Source organism: Nerophis lumbriciformis, linkage group LG21, assembly GCF_033978685.3.
Source record: "Nerophis lumbriciformis linkage group LG21, RoL_Nlum_v2.1, whole genome shotgun sequence".
NCBI lineage: Eukaryota > Metazoa > Chordata > Actinopteri > Syngnathiformes > Syngnathidae > Nerophis > Nerophis lumbriciformis.
The window spans coordinates 27,853,056-27,868,460 of NC_084568.2; the positions used below are offsets into that span (position 1 = coordinate 27,853,056).

General features: G+C 40.6%; 2 protein-coding genes across 4 annotated transcripts in view; one reads left to right on the forward strand and one right to left on the reverse strand.

Annotated features, from left to right (window-relative positions):
* Nucleotides 1-8,725, reverse strand: part of sgce (sarcoglycan, epsilon) — a 35,944-nt gene extending 27,219 nt beyond the window's left edge. For all 3 annotated transcript variants that reach the window (XM_061982523.2, XM_061982524.2, XM_061982522.2), the window contains exon 1: nt 8,544-8,725. In XM_061982523.2, the coding sequence (XP_061838507.1) occupies nt 8,544-8,592 (49 nt within the window). In that variant the 5' untranslated portion in view covers nt 8,593-8,725. The remainder of the gene's footprint in view (nt 1-8,543) is intronic.
* ppp1r9a (protein phosphatase 1, regulatory subunit 9A) overlaps nt 4,777-15,405 on the forward strand; it is a 132,191-nt gene continuing 121,562 nt past the window's right edge. Inside the window, exon 1 of the mRNA XM_061982518.2 lies at nt 4,777-5,050. The gene's annotated coding sequence lies outside the window, so the exon portion shown is untranslated. The remainder of the gene's footprint in view (nt 5,051-15,405) is intronic.

Here is a 15,405-nt window from a genome sequence, read left to right on the forward strand (position 1 = left end):
AAACCCTCAAGTCATCCACATATAAAGTTTGCAAACAGCCCCTTTAAGTTTGGAGATTATACGATTCAAAAAGTGTTTTATGTTTTTTATGTTTTATAGTTAACTTATTTTTACATTTGTACTGCTTTACAGAATGTTACGTAAAACATACAGTCAAGTTTCTGATCATTTTAATTGACACCATTTTCTATGTGGAAAACCAGTTTGGATAGTTCTGCCAGTGTCCGACCAAAAGGGTTCCAGCAATTGTATATGTTACACTTCCCAACTGTAGCGGAAGCCCTGGATGGGGAGAAACATTTTGCTTCTTGATATTAAGCAGAAAACACTGAAGTGTTGGAAAATGAATCATAAAGAGGAACAATCAATCGATTATTTCTGTTTGATCGACCTAAATGACATGTTTTGTTTTCCTCCTCCTTGTGTTTCACCCTCTCAATTTTAAATACAAGCAAAACCCTACGAAGGGTATACAATTCAAGACCGGAGCCAGCCCTCATTGCTTCTGCCCCCTCTTTGCTCTCTTACCCACTTATCTTCCTTTCATTTCTATTTTCCCTTTCTCTCTTGCACTATTTCTTTATCGCCACGGGAGACTGAGTGCACAAGGGAGGGGGGAATAAAGAGAAGTGAGAAGAGAAAAGCAAGTGTGGTGGAGAAATCTGCCTGCAGACACACAGCTCGGCACGCACACAGTAAATGTCTGTGTGTTTGCTTTCCCACTGGCAAATTCGACAGATATTTTATCCTCTCCCCATGGGCTCGACAGTGTCAAAATTACTAACCCAACTGCCACTATCACAGGAAGAGGTTTCCGGAAGCTTCCAAATTGAATCTAACAGATTAAGGGAGGATTTACCTTTTAATCCGTGGCTATGAAAGAGGAAATCAACATTGTTAAGCGTTGTCAAAGTCAAGAGATCTTTCAAAAATGACGAAAGGTCGCTGTTAAGATTTGGATTATTAAAAAGTGACGTGGCTGTCATGCAACAAGGAGCTGATGAAACTTGGAAGTCTAAAGACGAAACACGTGCATGTTAAATGGGGCAACATCTGACACAGACGCTGACTCGGCCATATGTCTGATGTCCCCCAGGGACTCAGTCACAGCTGGGTACAATCAATATCCTTCTTGAAAACACTTGACATGGTCTTGTAGAAATCATGCCAGATTTTTTGGGAAACACTCTTTTTTGCATTTTTTTTTTCCACAAAAAATCTGAATTGAACAAGTGGGGAGACTATGATTTGCAAACAAGGACTATTATATTATGGTTGTAGTTTACAGGGACATAAATATCTTGAATATCACCAATACTAATACCACAGACAAAGGCTGGTGCACTCCAAGACACCACATGCAGCTGGTTTTGTTGTTGTTTTGCAGAGACTTCACCACACTGTGTTTTAACAAGTGTCAACTTCAAATAATGGAAACGACACCGCTTACGGAGGTTTATGACGATTTCAAATATTTTTCGATTAATCGCTCAGCCCCTAAGTTTATCGAAGTCTGTGAGCATGAAGTGATGAAGCAGCTTTACCACAATCTATCAATTCTTTTATTGTCATTGTCATAATAACACTTAAGTCATTCATGAACAACGAGATTTTATTTGAGCTTTGTCCAGCGGAATAGAATAAACAGTCCAGTTGCGATGGATAACATTCCCTGAGAACACAATGAGAATATTCACAGGCGATCGTTTTATCAATACACATATCAATTGGCATTTGATTGCAACAAAGAATCTAACGTTGTGGTTGCTGAGAAAACAGCTTGAGTGACGCTAATGACAAAATCTAATCAACCTGACATTATAATAGAGACCTCCAATTCACACAGTGCTTGGCATTATCCACAAATCCCACACATGCATATATTATTCTATTGTCCACCTCTTCAGTTACCACACAAAAGAGACAAAGGGCCTCTAGTTTGCACTCGAGGTTAAGAACTATTCTATAAGCAGCCCAAAGTGGTTGCACATCCACACATGTACAAGTAACTGCAATGTATTTCTTAAACCTGCAAACATTATATAGCCCATTTCCTAATTAATGTATTCAATCGCAGAGACTATCAGTTGTATGAAGGGTTATTAGGAGTGAGACCTTTTTTTACGACAGATGTAATAATTTATCGCGTCGATAATACACATATATTAAGCCACATTTTGAGTGGAAATGACATAAAGTGGCAAATATTAATGAAAGAAACTGGCTTTTTGGCCAGGTTATAAATAACTTTGGGTTTAACTGTATGCTGGTATTTACTCAAACGTCAAACTTAGGTAAACATTTAAAGCATCCAGACCTGCACACAGAGTTTGAAGAGCGACAGGTAAGAATGTAGTTAACCCGTTGTGTCCATATATATATGTAGACGTGCATACAGCTGGTTGGCCCGTTGCTAATTATTAGCAGAGTTAAAACCGCCCACGTAGCGTAAACTAATGCGAGTGAATTGAATGAATTCCGTAACAAAATTTCTCCAATTTTATTTGTGTTTTATCTTTAACAGTGTGTGATTTACCTGCTACATGTCTGACCTGTGTAGTTTTAGCCATAGTATTGTTTTTAGTATTTACTAATGATTGTATTTGTCTTAAAGCACAGACAAAGAGGTGAGTGAAGCTATCTATTCTATTCTAAACTAATCATAGGTTATGGCAGGCTATATGTAAAATGGTAAATTGTTATTTGAGTGCAATAAGAAACGTAGGTTTAATGCAGGGGTGTCAAACTCAAATACAGAGTGGGCTAAAATTTTAAACTGAACAAAGCCGCGGGCCAAGGTTGAACAAATTAACCTTTTAATAGGGACCCAAACAAGTTTTGCATTGAATATTGAACAAGCAAGGCTTGTATAACTTTATAGTGACATGCAAAATCGAGTTTCAAATAATAATAATAATAATAATTAAAAATATCAATGGCATATCAAATACAATTTAAATAAAAATGGAATGCCTCTTTTCTATTTGCAGCCTTTTGAGGTAAATATCCACATTAACTTTTTCCACAGGCTAATAAATTAGAAAATAAAATAACAATGAATAAACCAACCATTCAGGACTTTAAACTGCTCAGTTTGCCACACACTGATCTAATCTGATGTGCCCAAGCCAGATACCTGCCATCTTTTCTTGGATGCTAGTTCATTAATGTCGGGGCTCAGGCTTTGAGCTGAGGCATCTTTCATTATCGAACAAAGTTGTTCATCAGTCATTATACCTCGTAGTTCACCCGGACCACAGTCTTGGGGGCGTGCTTCAAAGGCACTGCATTTATCGTCCTCCACGAGCTGTCGTCACGTCTGCTTTTCATCCATTCCAACAATGTGCCGGCCCGATCACAAAAATGTGCGACTTCAGCACGCACACACACGCAAATGCAATGCATACTTGGCCAACAGCGATACAGGTTACACTGACTTTGCCCGTATAAATAACTTTAACAGTTAGAAATATGCGCCACACTGAATTCACACCAAACAAGAATGACAAACACCCCCCCCCTGTGCGTCGGTTGAGGAGGGCGGGGATGGGGGGGGGGGGTGTTTGTCATTCTTGTTTGGTGTGAATTCAGTGTGGCGCATATTTCTAACTGTTAAAGTTATTTATACGGGCAAAGTCAGTGTAACCTGTATCGCTGTTGGCCAAGTATGAATTGCATTCACGTGTGCGTGCTGAAGCCGCACATATTATGTGACTGGGCCAGCATTCGCTGGACTGGGTGAAAAGCAGACGTGACGATTTTTGGGAGGGGCACTGAAATTTGAGAGTCTCCCAGGAGGGTTGGCAAGTATGAGAATTAGCGGTGAATGCGGTGTTACCACGGCACCGCCGCTGAATATAATTGGTGGGCCAGCTCTAGTGTTAATTTGATATTGCCTCAATGGCCAAGTGAAACTACACGGCGGGCCCGCGGGCCAGAGTTTGACACCCATGGTTTAATGTATCATAACATTTTCTGTAAAATAAAGCCAATAATGACATTTTTGTGGACCCCTTTATTTTGAAAAGTATCAAAAAACATTGGTAGTATGTGATCTATAAAACAACTACTCATTGGAATAAATGGAGATTCTTTCATTTTTAATGTAGACTGTTAGTCTGAATTCCACACACCGTTTTATAGGTTTGATCATTTGTTTCTTTTTTCCTCTAACTACCTTTGGAGTGGTGTACTTAAATTTCACTCGTACTTCAGCTTTACAGATTCCAAGTCTGTTCTCTCGGGGGTGTCTTTTTCAGATACAAGTAGACAACACACCTACATCAAAACGTAGTGAATTGAAGTTTGCACTCTAGGCTGACACATGCTCGCTTTTTCAGCTAATAGGACATCATGTGACTGGCTATGATGGACTGAGCGGTCTTGAGGCTCTTCTCAAAGCACAAAATCTACTAATCCAGGCAAGCCTTCTCCAGATGATACTTTGCTAAATTCTTCCTGTACATAATAAATCATCTATTCCCTGTTAATGCCTAACTGTCCAATGCGGCGTCCGATCTAACAGCAAGGCTAATGTATAGAAAGACAAAAATGGTTGGAATGTGCAGCACACATTCTCTTCTGACTACTTACTGCCTCGTTTTCTTTACAGTTCATAAAATAATACTTTGACCATTATTACAACTGATGCCTGTTAATGACTAACAGGCCTTAGGCCGGTGCATTTTGGAAATAACTAACCCAGTTTTAACTTTTTCTCTGCCCAACCTTTTGCAAGCAGAAGTCGCAGGAGAGATGCTTCTGTACCTCAAGTAGCATATAGGAGCCTCCAGCTAGTTGACTCAATGTAAAGGGAGGGATATCTTTAAGTTCCTTTAGCTTTATGTGTGTATGCCGCTCCAGTCAGGAGGAACGCATGTGTTCCTTTGAGCAGGGGAGCGCGGAAAACGACTGCTACTGTTTAGATGAACGCGTTGGCATTGTGCCTGGGCTGAGTCGCCACTGAGCGCACAACCTGGAAGTGAAAGTAGCTCAGACGTCGATGGCGGAAGACAAGAATGGACTAAAATGTAACTTTACATCGCTCAAGGTAAGCAGAATCAACAATATATTTCAATAGTTTTGAGTCAGGAATACAGCGTGTTAACATTTTAGATTTAGTTGAACTCAGAGTCAAAGTAAGAATGCAAAAGCTTTGAGATGGCAAACAAGTGAAAACATTCAAGCCAGTATTATTGGGGAGAGTTGAGTGTGACATTGTGTTATGACAGCAAGGAAGAGAAGTGTGAGTGTGTGGGGGGGACACAGCGGGTCAACACATGAAGTGTACCACTGCACACGCCCACTCACCATCTCCGTACAAGGCTGTTCTCTGCTTCCAGCCCTTGGTTCTCTCCTTTTGGACTTGCCTCTCATGCATGACGCTACTGGCATGCGCAATGTAAACTAGAGGATCAGTGGATGAAAGCACCAGTACGTCAAGAGTGGTCATTTCTGAATGATAGCTAATTGTTATGGATACATTAAACTAGCACTGCTAGTACAGCCCTGCCATACTTTTGATGTGTATATTGACCTAACATGGTCATGACATGAGCTTGAAAAATTATAGAGTCTATGTTTTAATTTGGCAACCTAATTTAAAACGTCTCATATGATGACGACAGCTACTACAATTTTAAGAAACATTTGCATTAGCTTTCAAGCCTGAATTCACCTCTGTTTAAAGTTTAACAACACGTACACAACTTGATAGAAAATAAGGTCATGAGTACATAACAAGCTTGCAAAATATATGATTTGCTGAACAATACTGTGCCAGATGTACCGTATTTTTCGGACTATAAGTCGCAGTTTTTTTCATAGTTTGGCCGGGCTCCAGTGCGATTTATATGTTTTTTTTCCTTCTTTATCATGCATTTTCGGCAGGTGCGACTTATACTCCGGTGCGACTTATACTCTGAAAAATACGGTACTTAATTTGTTCCTGGAATTAACATTACAATCATGATTATGGATGTACCGCAGATGAACCGCAGTAAAACTACTAATGCTTAGTATTACCACTTTTAAATAAAATGATCATAAAACTGTGACTGATGATCGCAATATGATAAACTCATTGCTATTGCTAATTTACTGGAAAAGCAAGCTATCTGCTAGCTAAAAATTCTAACAATACTAACAAATGTAAAGATCCATACACGAACGGCATACACATATATATATACATACATATATGTAAACATACATATATAGATACATACACACACGCATGTACATACATATACATATATATGTATGTGTATGTATGAACAGCGTGTACATATTTATGTATGTGTATATGTAAATATGTACACGCTGTACATACTTACACATATATACAAACCCTGTTTCCATATGAGTTGGGAAATTGTGTTAGATGTAAATATGAACAGAATACAATGATTTTCAAATCATTTTCAACCCATATTCTGTTGAATATGCTACAAAGACAACATATTTGATGTTCAAACTGATAAACATTTTTTTTTGCAAATAATCATTCACTTTAGAATTTGATGCCAGCAACATGTGACAAAGAAGTTGGGAAAGGTGGCAATAAATACTGATAAAGTTGAGGAATGCTCATCAAACACTTATTTGGAACATCCCACAGGTGAACAGGCAAATTGGGAACAGGTGGGTGCCATGATTGGGTGTAAAAGTAGATTCCATGAAATGCTCGGTCATTCACAAACAAGGATGGGGCGAGGGTCACCACTTTGTCAACAAATACGTAAGCAAATTGTTGAACAGTTTAAGAAAAACCTTTCTCAACCAGCTATTGCAAGGAATTTAGGGATTTCACCATCTACGGTCCGTAATATCATCAAAGGGTTCAGAGAATCTGGAGAAATCACTGCACGTAAGCAGCTAAGCCTGTGACCTTTGATCCCTCAGGCTGTACTGCATCAACAAGCGACATCATTGTGTAAAGGATATCACCACATGGGCTCAGGAACACTTCAGAAACCTACTGTCAGTAACTATAGTTGGTCGCTACATCTGTAAGTGCAAGTTAAAACTCTCCTATGCAAGGCGAAAACCGTTTATCAACAACACCCAGAAACGCTGTCGGCTTCGCTGGGCCTGAGCTCATCTAAGATGGACTGATACAAAGTGGAAAAGTGTTCTGTGGTCTGACGAGTCCACATTTCAAATTGTTTTTGGAAACTGTGGACGTCGTGTCCTCCGGACCAAAGAGGAAAAGAACCATCCGGATTGTTATAGGCGCAACGTTGAAAAGCCAGCATCTGTGATGGTATAGGGGTGTATTAGTGCCCAAGACATGGGTAACTTACACATCTGTGAAGGCGCCATTAATGCTGAAAGGTACATACAGGTTTTGGAGCAACATATTTTGCCATCCAAGCAACGCTACCATAGACGCCCCTGCTTATTTCAGCAAGACAATGCCAAGCCACGTGTTACATCAATGTGGCTTCATAGTAAAAGAGTGCGGGTACTAGACTGGCCTGCCTGTAGTCCAGACCTGTCTCCCATATGAAGCCTAAAATACCACAACGGAGACCCCCGGACTGTTGAACAACTTAAGCTGTACATCAAGAATGGGAAAGAATTCCACCTGAGAAGCTTAAAAATGTGTCTCCTCAGTTCCCAAACGTTTACTGAGTGTTGTTAAAAGGAAAGGCCATGTAACACAGTGGTGAACATGCCATTTCCCAACTACTTTGGCACGTGTTGCAGCCATGAAATTCTAAGTTATTTATTATTTGCAAAAAAAAATAAAGTTTATGAGTTTGAACATCAAATATCTTGTCTTTGTAGTGCATTCAATTGAATATGGGTTGAAAATGATTTGCAAATCATTGTATTCCGTTTATATTTACATCTAACTCATATGGAAACGGGGTTTGTACACACATACATAAATATGTATATGTATGTGTATGTATATAAATGGGTCACACATTTCTCTCAGGAGATAATTCAATAATTGGATAAGAACTGCAAACATTAATAGTTTCCTTAATATTCTGCCAATTAGAATGGTTCATGTACCATTGTGAAGTTTGTTCAAAAGGTATTTAAAATGGTGCGAATTGCTTTGAGATATTTTGCATTTGAAATCGTTTGCCACGTACGTAGAGGTTATGCACGAAAGTGTACATGGCGTCATGAATGAATGACGAACTGGTTGATGGGTATTTTACTGACCAATACACAAAACAAAGGACCGAACCAACGTATACAACGCTAGTTATTTTTCCAGGTGAATAATTTCTAACGCGAGCAAATCATTATTTGGCATCCATGTCATTCAAAACAAGACACTCGCCAGGTCATATAAACAATTATATCTAAGGTTATTGGACGACTAAAGTGGTACACAACACAGCAGTGAAGACGAACTGAAATAGTTATTAAAGGCTTAGCGTTTCTTACAGCGGTTATGCTGCGTTGTAAATGTTAGCCATTTTCCATGACTCTTCACTGTGGCGCTAGCTAGTTAGCCAGCAGCTAGCGAGAAAGCTAACTGTCACGGAGGCGGCGCCAAATGTCAACATTTCGTCACATACCCGTCACCAGCCACAGCACGACGACTGCAGCCGACATGGTGCTTGTCATCGTCCCGAGTCTTACATGAAGCTAGACGTTTCTTCCCAAGTCGCTGCGGCGTTTGACAGCCATGCTGAACACTAGTGAAGCATCCTCCCTCCGCCTCCTCCCTGCGCGCTCACTGGCTGCCCCGCACATCTGCCTGGAAAAAGACGGCTGTCAAAAATATGCTGTGGGATGGAACATTTGATGTTCACCGCGCCTTCAACAACATTGGAGAGAAGGGAGGGAAAGAGAATGTTTGATTTCCTACATTTTAAGAGCACATAACGGATTCTGATTTTCTCTCCTCTTGACAGGGCCGTCCCTAGCTAAACTGGGGCCTTCAGCAGAATTGTATTTTCCCTTACAAAATGTTCACACTTTTTCATTTACATGAAACGATGTTTATACTTTTTTAATCAAATCTCAATTTAATTTAATTGAAAACACATATTAGATTTTATTTTTTTAGAGCAAAATAAATTGAACACAATTAAAACAATCCATCCATCCATCCATCCATCTTCCTCCGCTTATCCGAGGTCGGGTCGCGGGGGCAGCAGCCTAAGCAGGGAAGCCCAGACTTTCCTCTTCCCAGCCACTTCGTCCAGCTCTTCCCGGGGGATCCCGAGGCGTTCCCAGGCCAGCCGGGAGACATAGTCTTCCCAACGTCTCCTGGGTCTTCCCCGTGGCCTCCTACCGGTTGGACGTGCCCTAAACACCTCCCTAGGGAGGTGTTCGGGTGGCATCCTGACCAGATGCCCGAACCACCTCATCTGGCTCCTCTCGATGTGGAGGAGCAGCGGCTTTACTTTGAGCTCCCCCCGGATGACAGAGCTTCTCACCCTATCTCTAAGGGAGAGCCCCGCCACCCGGCGGAGGAAACTCATTTCGGCCGCTTGTACCCGTGATCTTGTCCTTTCGGTCATAACCCAAAGCTCATGACCATAGGTGAGGATGGGAACGTAGATCGACCGGTAAATTGAGAGCTTTGCCTTCCGGCTCAGCTCCTTCTTCACCACAACGGATCGATACAGCGTCCGCATTACTGAAGATGCCGCACCGATCTGCCTGTCGATCTCACGATCCACTCTTCCCCCACTCGTGAACAAGACTCCTAGGTACTTGAACTCCTCCACTTGGGGCAGGGTCTCCTCCCCAACCCGGAGATGGCACTCCACCCTTTTCCGGGCGAGAACCATGGACTCGGACTTGGAGGTGCTGATTCTCATCCCAGTCGCTTCACACTCGGCTGCGAACCGATCCAGCGAGAGCTGAAGATCCTGGCCAGATGAAGCTATCAGGACCACATCATCCGCAAAAAGCAGAGACCTAATCCTGCAGCCTTGACTGCGCCTAGAAATTCTGTCCATAAAAGTTATGAACAGAATCGGTGACAAAGGGCAGCCTTGGCGGAGTCCAACCCTCACTGGAAACGTGTCCGACTTACTGCCGGCAATGCGGACCAAGCTCTGACACTGATCGTACAGGGAGCGGACAGCCACAATCAGACAGTCCGATACCCCATACTCTCTGAGCACTCCCCACAGGACCTCCCGAGGGACACGGTCGAATGCCTTCTCCAAGTCCACAAAGCACATGTAGACTGGTTGGGCAAACTCCCATGCACCCTCAAGGACCCTGCCGAGAGTATAGAGCTGGTCCACAGTTCCACGACCAATTAAAACAATGTCACATATTTTCCTAACGGGATTCAAACTCAGGGAATCAGCTTAGACTTAGACATAGACTTATACTTAGACAAATTTTAATGATCCACAAGGGAAATTGTTCCACACAGTAGGTGTTGCCCTCAGGGTTTAGAGCCCCTAAATTCATCTGTATGAAAGCTAAGCCCTGATCCACAACAGTCTGTTCGGACCCCCTACAGATTTGTCACATTTTGGCCCCTTGGCTCCCAATCAGGGTTGCAGGACCCTTTATCTTACCTCATGTTCATGACCACTAACGTAAACACATTCCAACCAATCTTCTCCTCATTTCCCACCCTTCTGAAGTTGCTTAGCAACGTCACCACCTTGAGGCCGTGTGACACGCTGATGGTGATATTTTAGGGTTAGGCACCCTCTAGCGTGCGTATGAAGACGACATTTGGAGATAGCAAATATATGCCTGCTGAGCCATCTTCACAATAAACTTCCAACCTGCAGTTTGCGCCGGACAATGAGTTGGCTGGCTCGCACTCTCAAGTCTCAATCTTTGAATGAAACAGGGGCGTCACTAGCTTTTAAGGACAGGGGGGGCTTTGACCCCAGGAGATGCACAGGATGCGAGGTGAATGTTACGCACGAGCACAAAACTTCACAAACGGCTAACAAAGACTTAGAAATGATTCATTGTATTTTTTTTATTTTTTTTTAATGCACGGGACGAAATGAAATGCTCCCCGGGACGATGGCTTTTAACCATATATTTTCTTTTTCTTTTTATGATTTATTCATTTTACATTTTATATTAAATTTCTTGGTTTTTCCTCCCTCTGAAAACCCTATTAAATGTTTAACAAGCCATCCTATAATAATAAAACAGCTATTAATGTAACAATACAATAAAACAAATATATTTAATGATGTTTTTTTCATTATTTTAACAATAGGCTTATGTATATTACTTTATATAGATTCTACAAGAAACACAAAACTTAAAAAATAAATGATTTACAATTGCACACACAAGGTTTTGTGCAGCTTCACTCATTGTAAAGGAAGATAATGTGCTTTGTACAACTGCAGGACCGCAAGCAAGGTCGCAGAGAAAATGCGGGCTGGAATTTGAGTGATGTGGGCATTTTCTATATGAACAAGTGGAATGGATTGGATACCGACGCACGAAAGGGGCTCTCTACCTTACGCTATGAAGTGAGGGGAAACTGAGTGAATAATAACAGGTTATATGATTATTCATTTAAACTCATATTTTGTGCCACTTTATAATGAATATGTCGGCATTTATTTGTAAAAAACAAAACAAAAAAACACCAAATTATTTAGGGGGGCTTAAGAATATTTTAGGGGGGCTTGAGCCCCCCTAAAATAGGCCTAACAACGCCAATGGTATGAAAGCTTAGAACTGATCCACAACAGTCTGTTCGGACCCCCTGCAGACAGATGGACATTTTTGTCCAAGACAAACTAATAATTAATTTTAAATAGTTGTCGCTGAAAACCGCATAACACTGTTAAGGACTTGGAATATTGGAGTTTAGGAGAGGCACTGTAGCACTTGGAAACTAGAGACTGACTGATCCATCCAATATCGCTGGTATCAGTATCGCACCAACAGAACTAGCATGAGGACATCGATATATTTTTGTTGTTGTGTGTTGTTTTGACTGTTTAATTGCAGAAACTCACCTTGTCCGTCGTAAAATAATAACAGCAAATACATGAATAATGTTGTTATTTTGTTGATATGAAACAATAAATAGATTTTAACGTTGAGGGCTCCTCTTCAAGTTTGGTCCCAGGGACCTTTCTTAAAAAATTTAAAATATATCATATTTGCAGTATTATTGATGATATTTGTGCATTGTGTGTAATTTTACAGTGGCCAAAAATATTAAATACACTTGTTTTTAATGAACACTTAGACCTACGACGCTACTGTATTTTAATGTTGGTACTTTCTTTAATAAGAAAATGTAACTCATTAGAAAGGAGATTAAAGACAACGCATTCCAGCTACAACTGGGTTCTATTAACACAGATACGAATGTAAATACGACGGATATTGCCCTCCAAAATAGTCTCTCTCTTTTTGATGAAATAACATTAGAGGAACTCCTACGGCATGTAAATGGGATAAAACAAACAACATGTTTACTTGACCCACTTCCTGGGAAACTTATCAAGGAACTGTTTGTAATATTAGGTCCATCAGTGCTAAATATTATAAACTTATCACTTTCCTCTGCCACTGTTCCCATAGCATTCAAAAAAGTGGTTATTCATCCTCTGCTCAAAAGACCTAACCTCGATCCTGACCTCATGGTAAACTACCACATTTCCGATTATTTCGAAAATGCTCAAAAAAATTGTTGCACAGCAGCTAAATGAACACTTAGCGTCTAACAATCTGTGTGAACCCTTTCAATCCGTTTTCAGGGCAAATCTCTCTACGGAGACAGCCCTCGCAAAAATGACTAATGATCTATTGCTAACGATGGATGCTGATGCGTCATCCATGTTGCTGCTTCTTGATCTTAGCGCTGCTTTCGATATCGTCGATCATAATATTTTATTAGAGCCTATCAAACCATGTATTGGTATGTCAGACTTAACCTTGTCTTGGTTTAACTCTTATCTTACTGACAGGATGCAGTGCGTCTCCAATAACAATGTGACCTCGGACTGGAGTTCCCCAGGGTTCGGTTCTTGGCCTTGCACTCTTCAGCATCTACATGCTGCCGCTAGGTGACATCATACGCAAACTGTATTGCTGATGACACCCAACTCTACATGCCCCTAAAGCTGACCAACACGCCGACGTGTCCTAATGAAATTAAACAATGGATGTCCGCTAACTTTTTGCAACTCAACGCTAAGAAAACGGAAATGCTGATTATCAGTCTTACTAAACACCGACACCTATTTAATAATACCACATTAACATTTGACAACCAAACAATTACACAAGGCGACTCTGTGAAGAATCTGGGTATTATCTTCGACCCAACTCTCTTATTTGAGTCACACATTGAGTGTTACTAAAACGGCCTTCTTTCATCTCCGTAATATCGCTAAAATTTGTTCCATGTTGTCCACTAGCAACGCTGAGATCATTAGTCATGCGTTCGTTACATCTCGTCTCGATTATTGTAACGTATTATTTTCGGGTCTCCCTTTGTCTAGCATTAAAGATTACAGTTGGTACAAAATGTGGCTGCTAGACTTTTGACAAAAACAAGAAAGTTTGATCATATTACGCCTACACTGGCTCACCTGCACTGGCTTCCTGTGCACTTAAGATGTGACTTTAAGGTTTTACTACTTACGTATAAAATACTACCTGATCGAGCTCCATCCTATCTTGCTGATTGTATTGTACCATATGTCCCGGCAAGAAATCTGCTTTCAAAGAACTCCAGCTTATTAGTTATTCCCAGAGCCCCAAAAAAGTCTGCGGGCTATAGAGCGTTTTCTACGTTTTCTATTCGGGCTCCAGTACTCTGGAATGCCCACCCGGTAACAATTAGAGATGCTACCTCAGTAGAAGCATTTAAGTCCCATCTTAAAACTTTCGTGGAGAGGGAGGCGCTAGCTGTCCAAAGTCGGGACCCAGGGTGGACCACTCATCTGAGCATCGGTTGGGGACGTCTCTGCGCTGCTGACCTGTCTCCACTCAAGATGATCTCCTGCTGGCCCCACTATGGATTGGACTCTCACACTATTATGTTAGATCCACTATGGACTGGACTCTCACACTATTATGCTAGATCCACTTGACGTCCATTGCACCGGTCGCCTGGGGTGGGGTGGGGGGGTGTTGGTCCCACATCTGCGGTCCCCTCCAAGGTTTCTCATTGTCATCCCATTGGGTTGAGTTTTTTCTTGCCCTGATGTGGGATCTGAGCCAAGGCTCAGCCCTTTGAGACACTCGGGATTTAGGGCTATAAAGTAAACTTTGATTGATTGATTGATTGATTGATTGATTGATACTTGGGGAGCCAAGTGTTTTTTGAGGTGGTACTTGGTCAAACGAGAGCTGAGCCAGAAGGCAAAGCTCTCGGTCTACCGTTGCCTCTTTCTGATCAGCGAGCCGCCAAAAGTAGTTGCTCTGTGTTAGCGCTAAACATCACAAATACTTGGTTAATATTCAGGTCACGACATGTAAATTAAGTATTGTTGGTGCTTCTTGGATGTTTATTTAATTGCTTTTAAGACCCGATGATGTAGTGATTGGCTCCATTGTAAGCAGACTTTTATTTATGCATTAAAATAGTCATGTCGTAAGGATTGTGAATTATAAGCAACATTCCAAAAAAATTGGGTGGTTCCCCTTTAAGTCTCCAGATCAACTTGAGATCTATTTGTCAGTTATACGTTTTTATTATTGAGTTTGAGTTTGAGTTTGAGTTTATTTCGAACATGCAATCATACAACATGATACATCACAATCTCCAGTTTCTCTTTTCAACATGTTCGAAAAGGAGTAGGAAGAAGCAGAGCTTATTTAATCCTACCCCTTTTCTTTTACATAACAGTTGCTAAAACTTTTGTTCACTTCCTGTTCTCAATTTATTCACAATATACTCCATAAGTAATCACAATAAAAATAAGTAAATAAATAATAATTGGTGAAGTAAGTTACATTTCATATGTTGAGATAAGTAAGATTATTTTGTGAGTGAAAGAATGAAAGAATGGATGAGTTAAATAAATTCAGAATGTTTATTATGGTTCTTCTTCTTTATACTTTGTAAACACTTTAAGTTTGAAGAGTTTCTTGAAGTGGATCATATTAGTACATTGTTTGATTGCTTTGCTTAATCCATTCCATAATTCAATTCCACATACTGATATACTGAAGGTCTTAAGTGTTGTACGTGCATACAAATGTTTTAAATTACATTAAATTATTTGACAAGTGTTTTTGCCCTTTTTGTCAAAGAACACTTTATTTGACAACACAAATTACGCAATATTTTTACTCCAAAAATATTTCAAAGTGGAATATTTGACGTGAAGTAATTGTAACAGGTCAATAATTCATAACAACATTGATTGATTATTTTTTTTTTGAGCAATGATTGTTTTAAAGAAAAAGAACAGCCTGCATGGCGACTTGTTTTCGTTACGTTTCACCTGTTTACTGCACTTG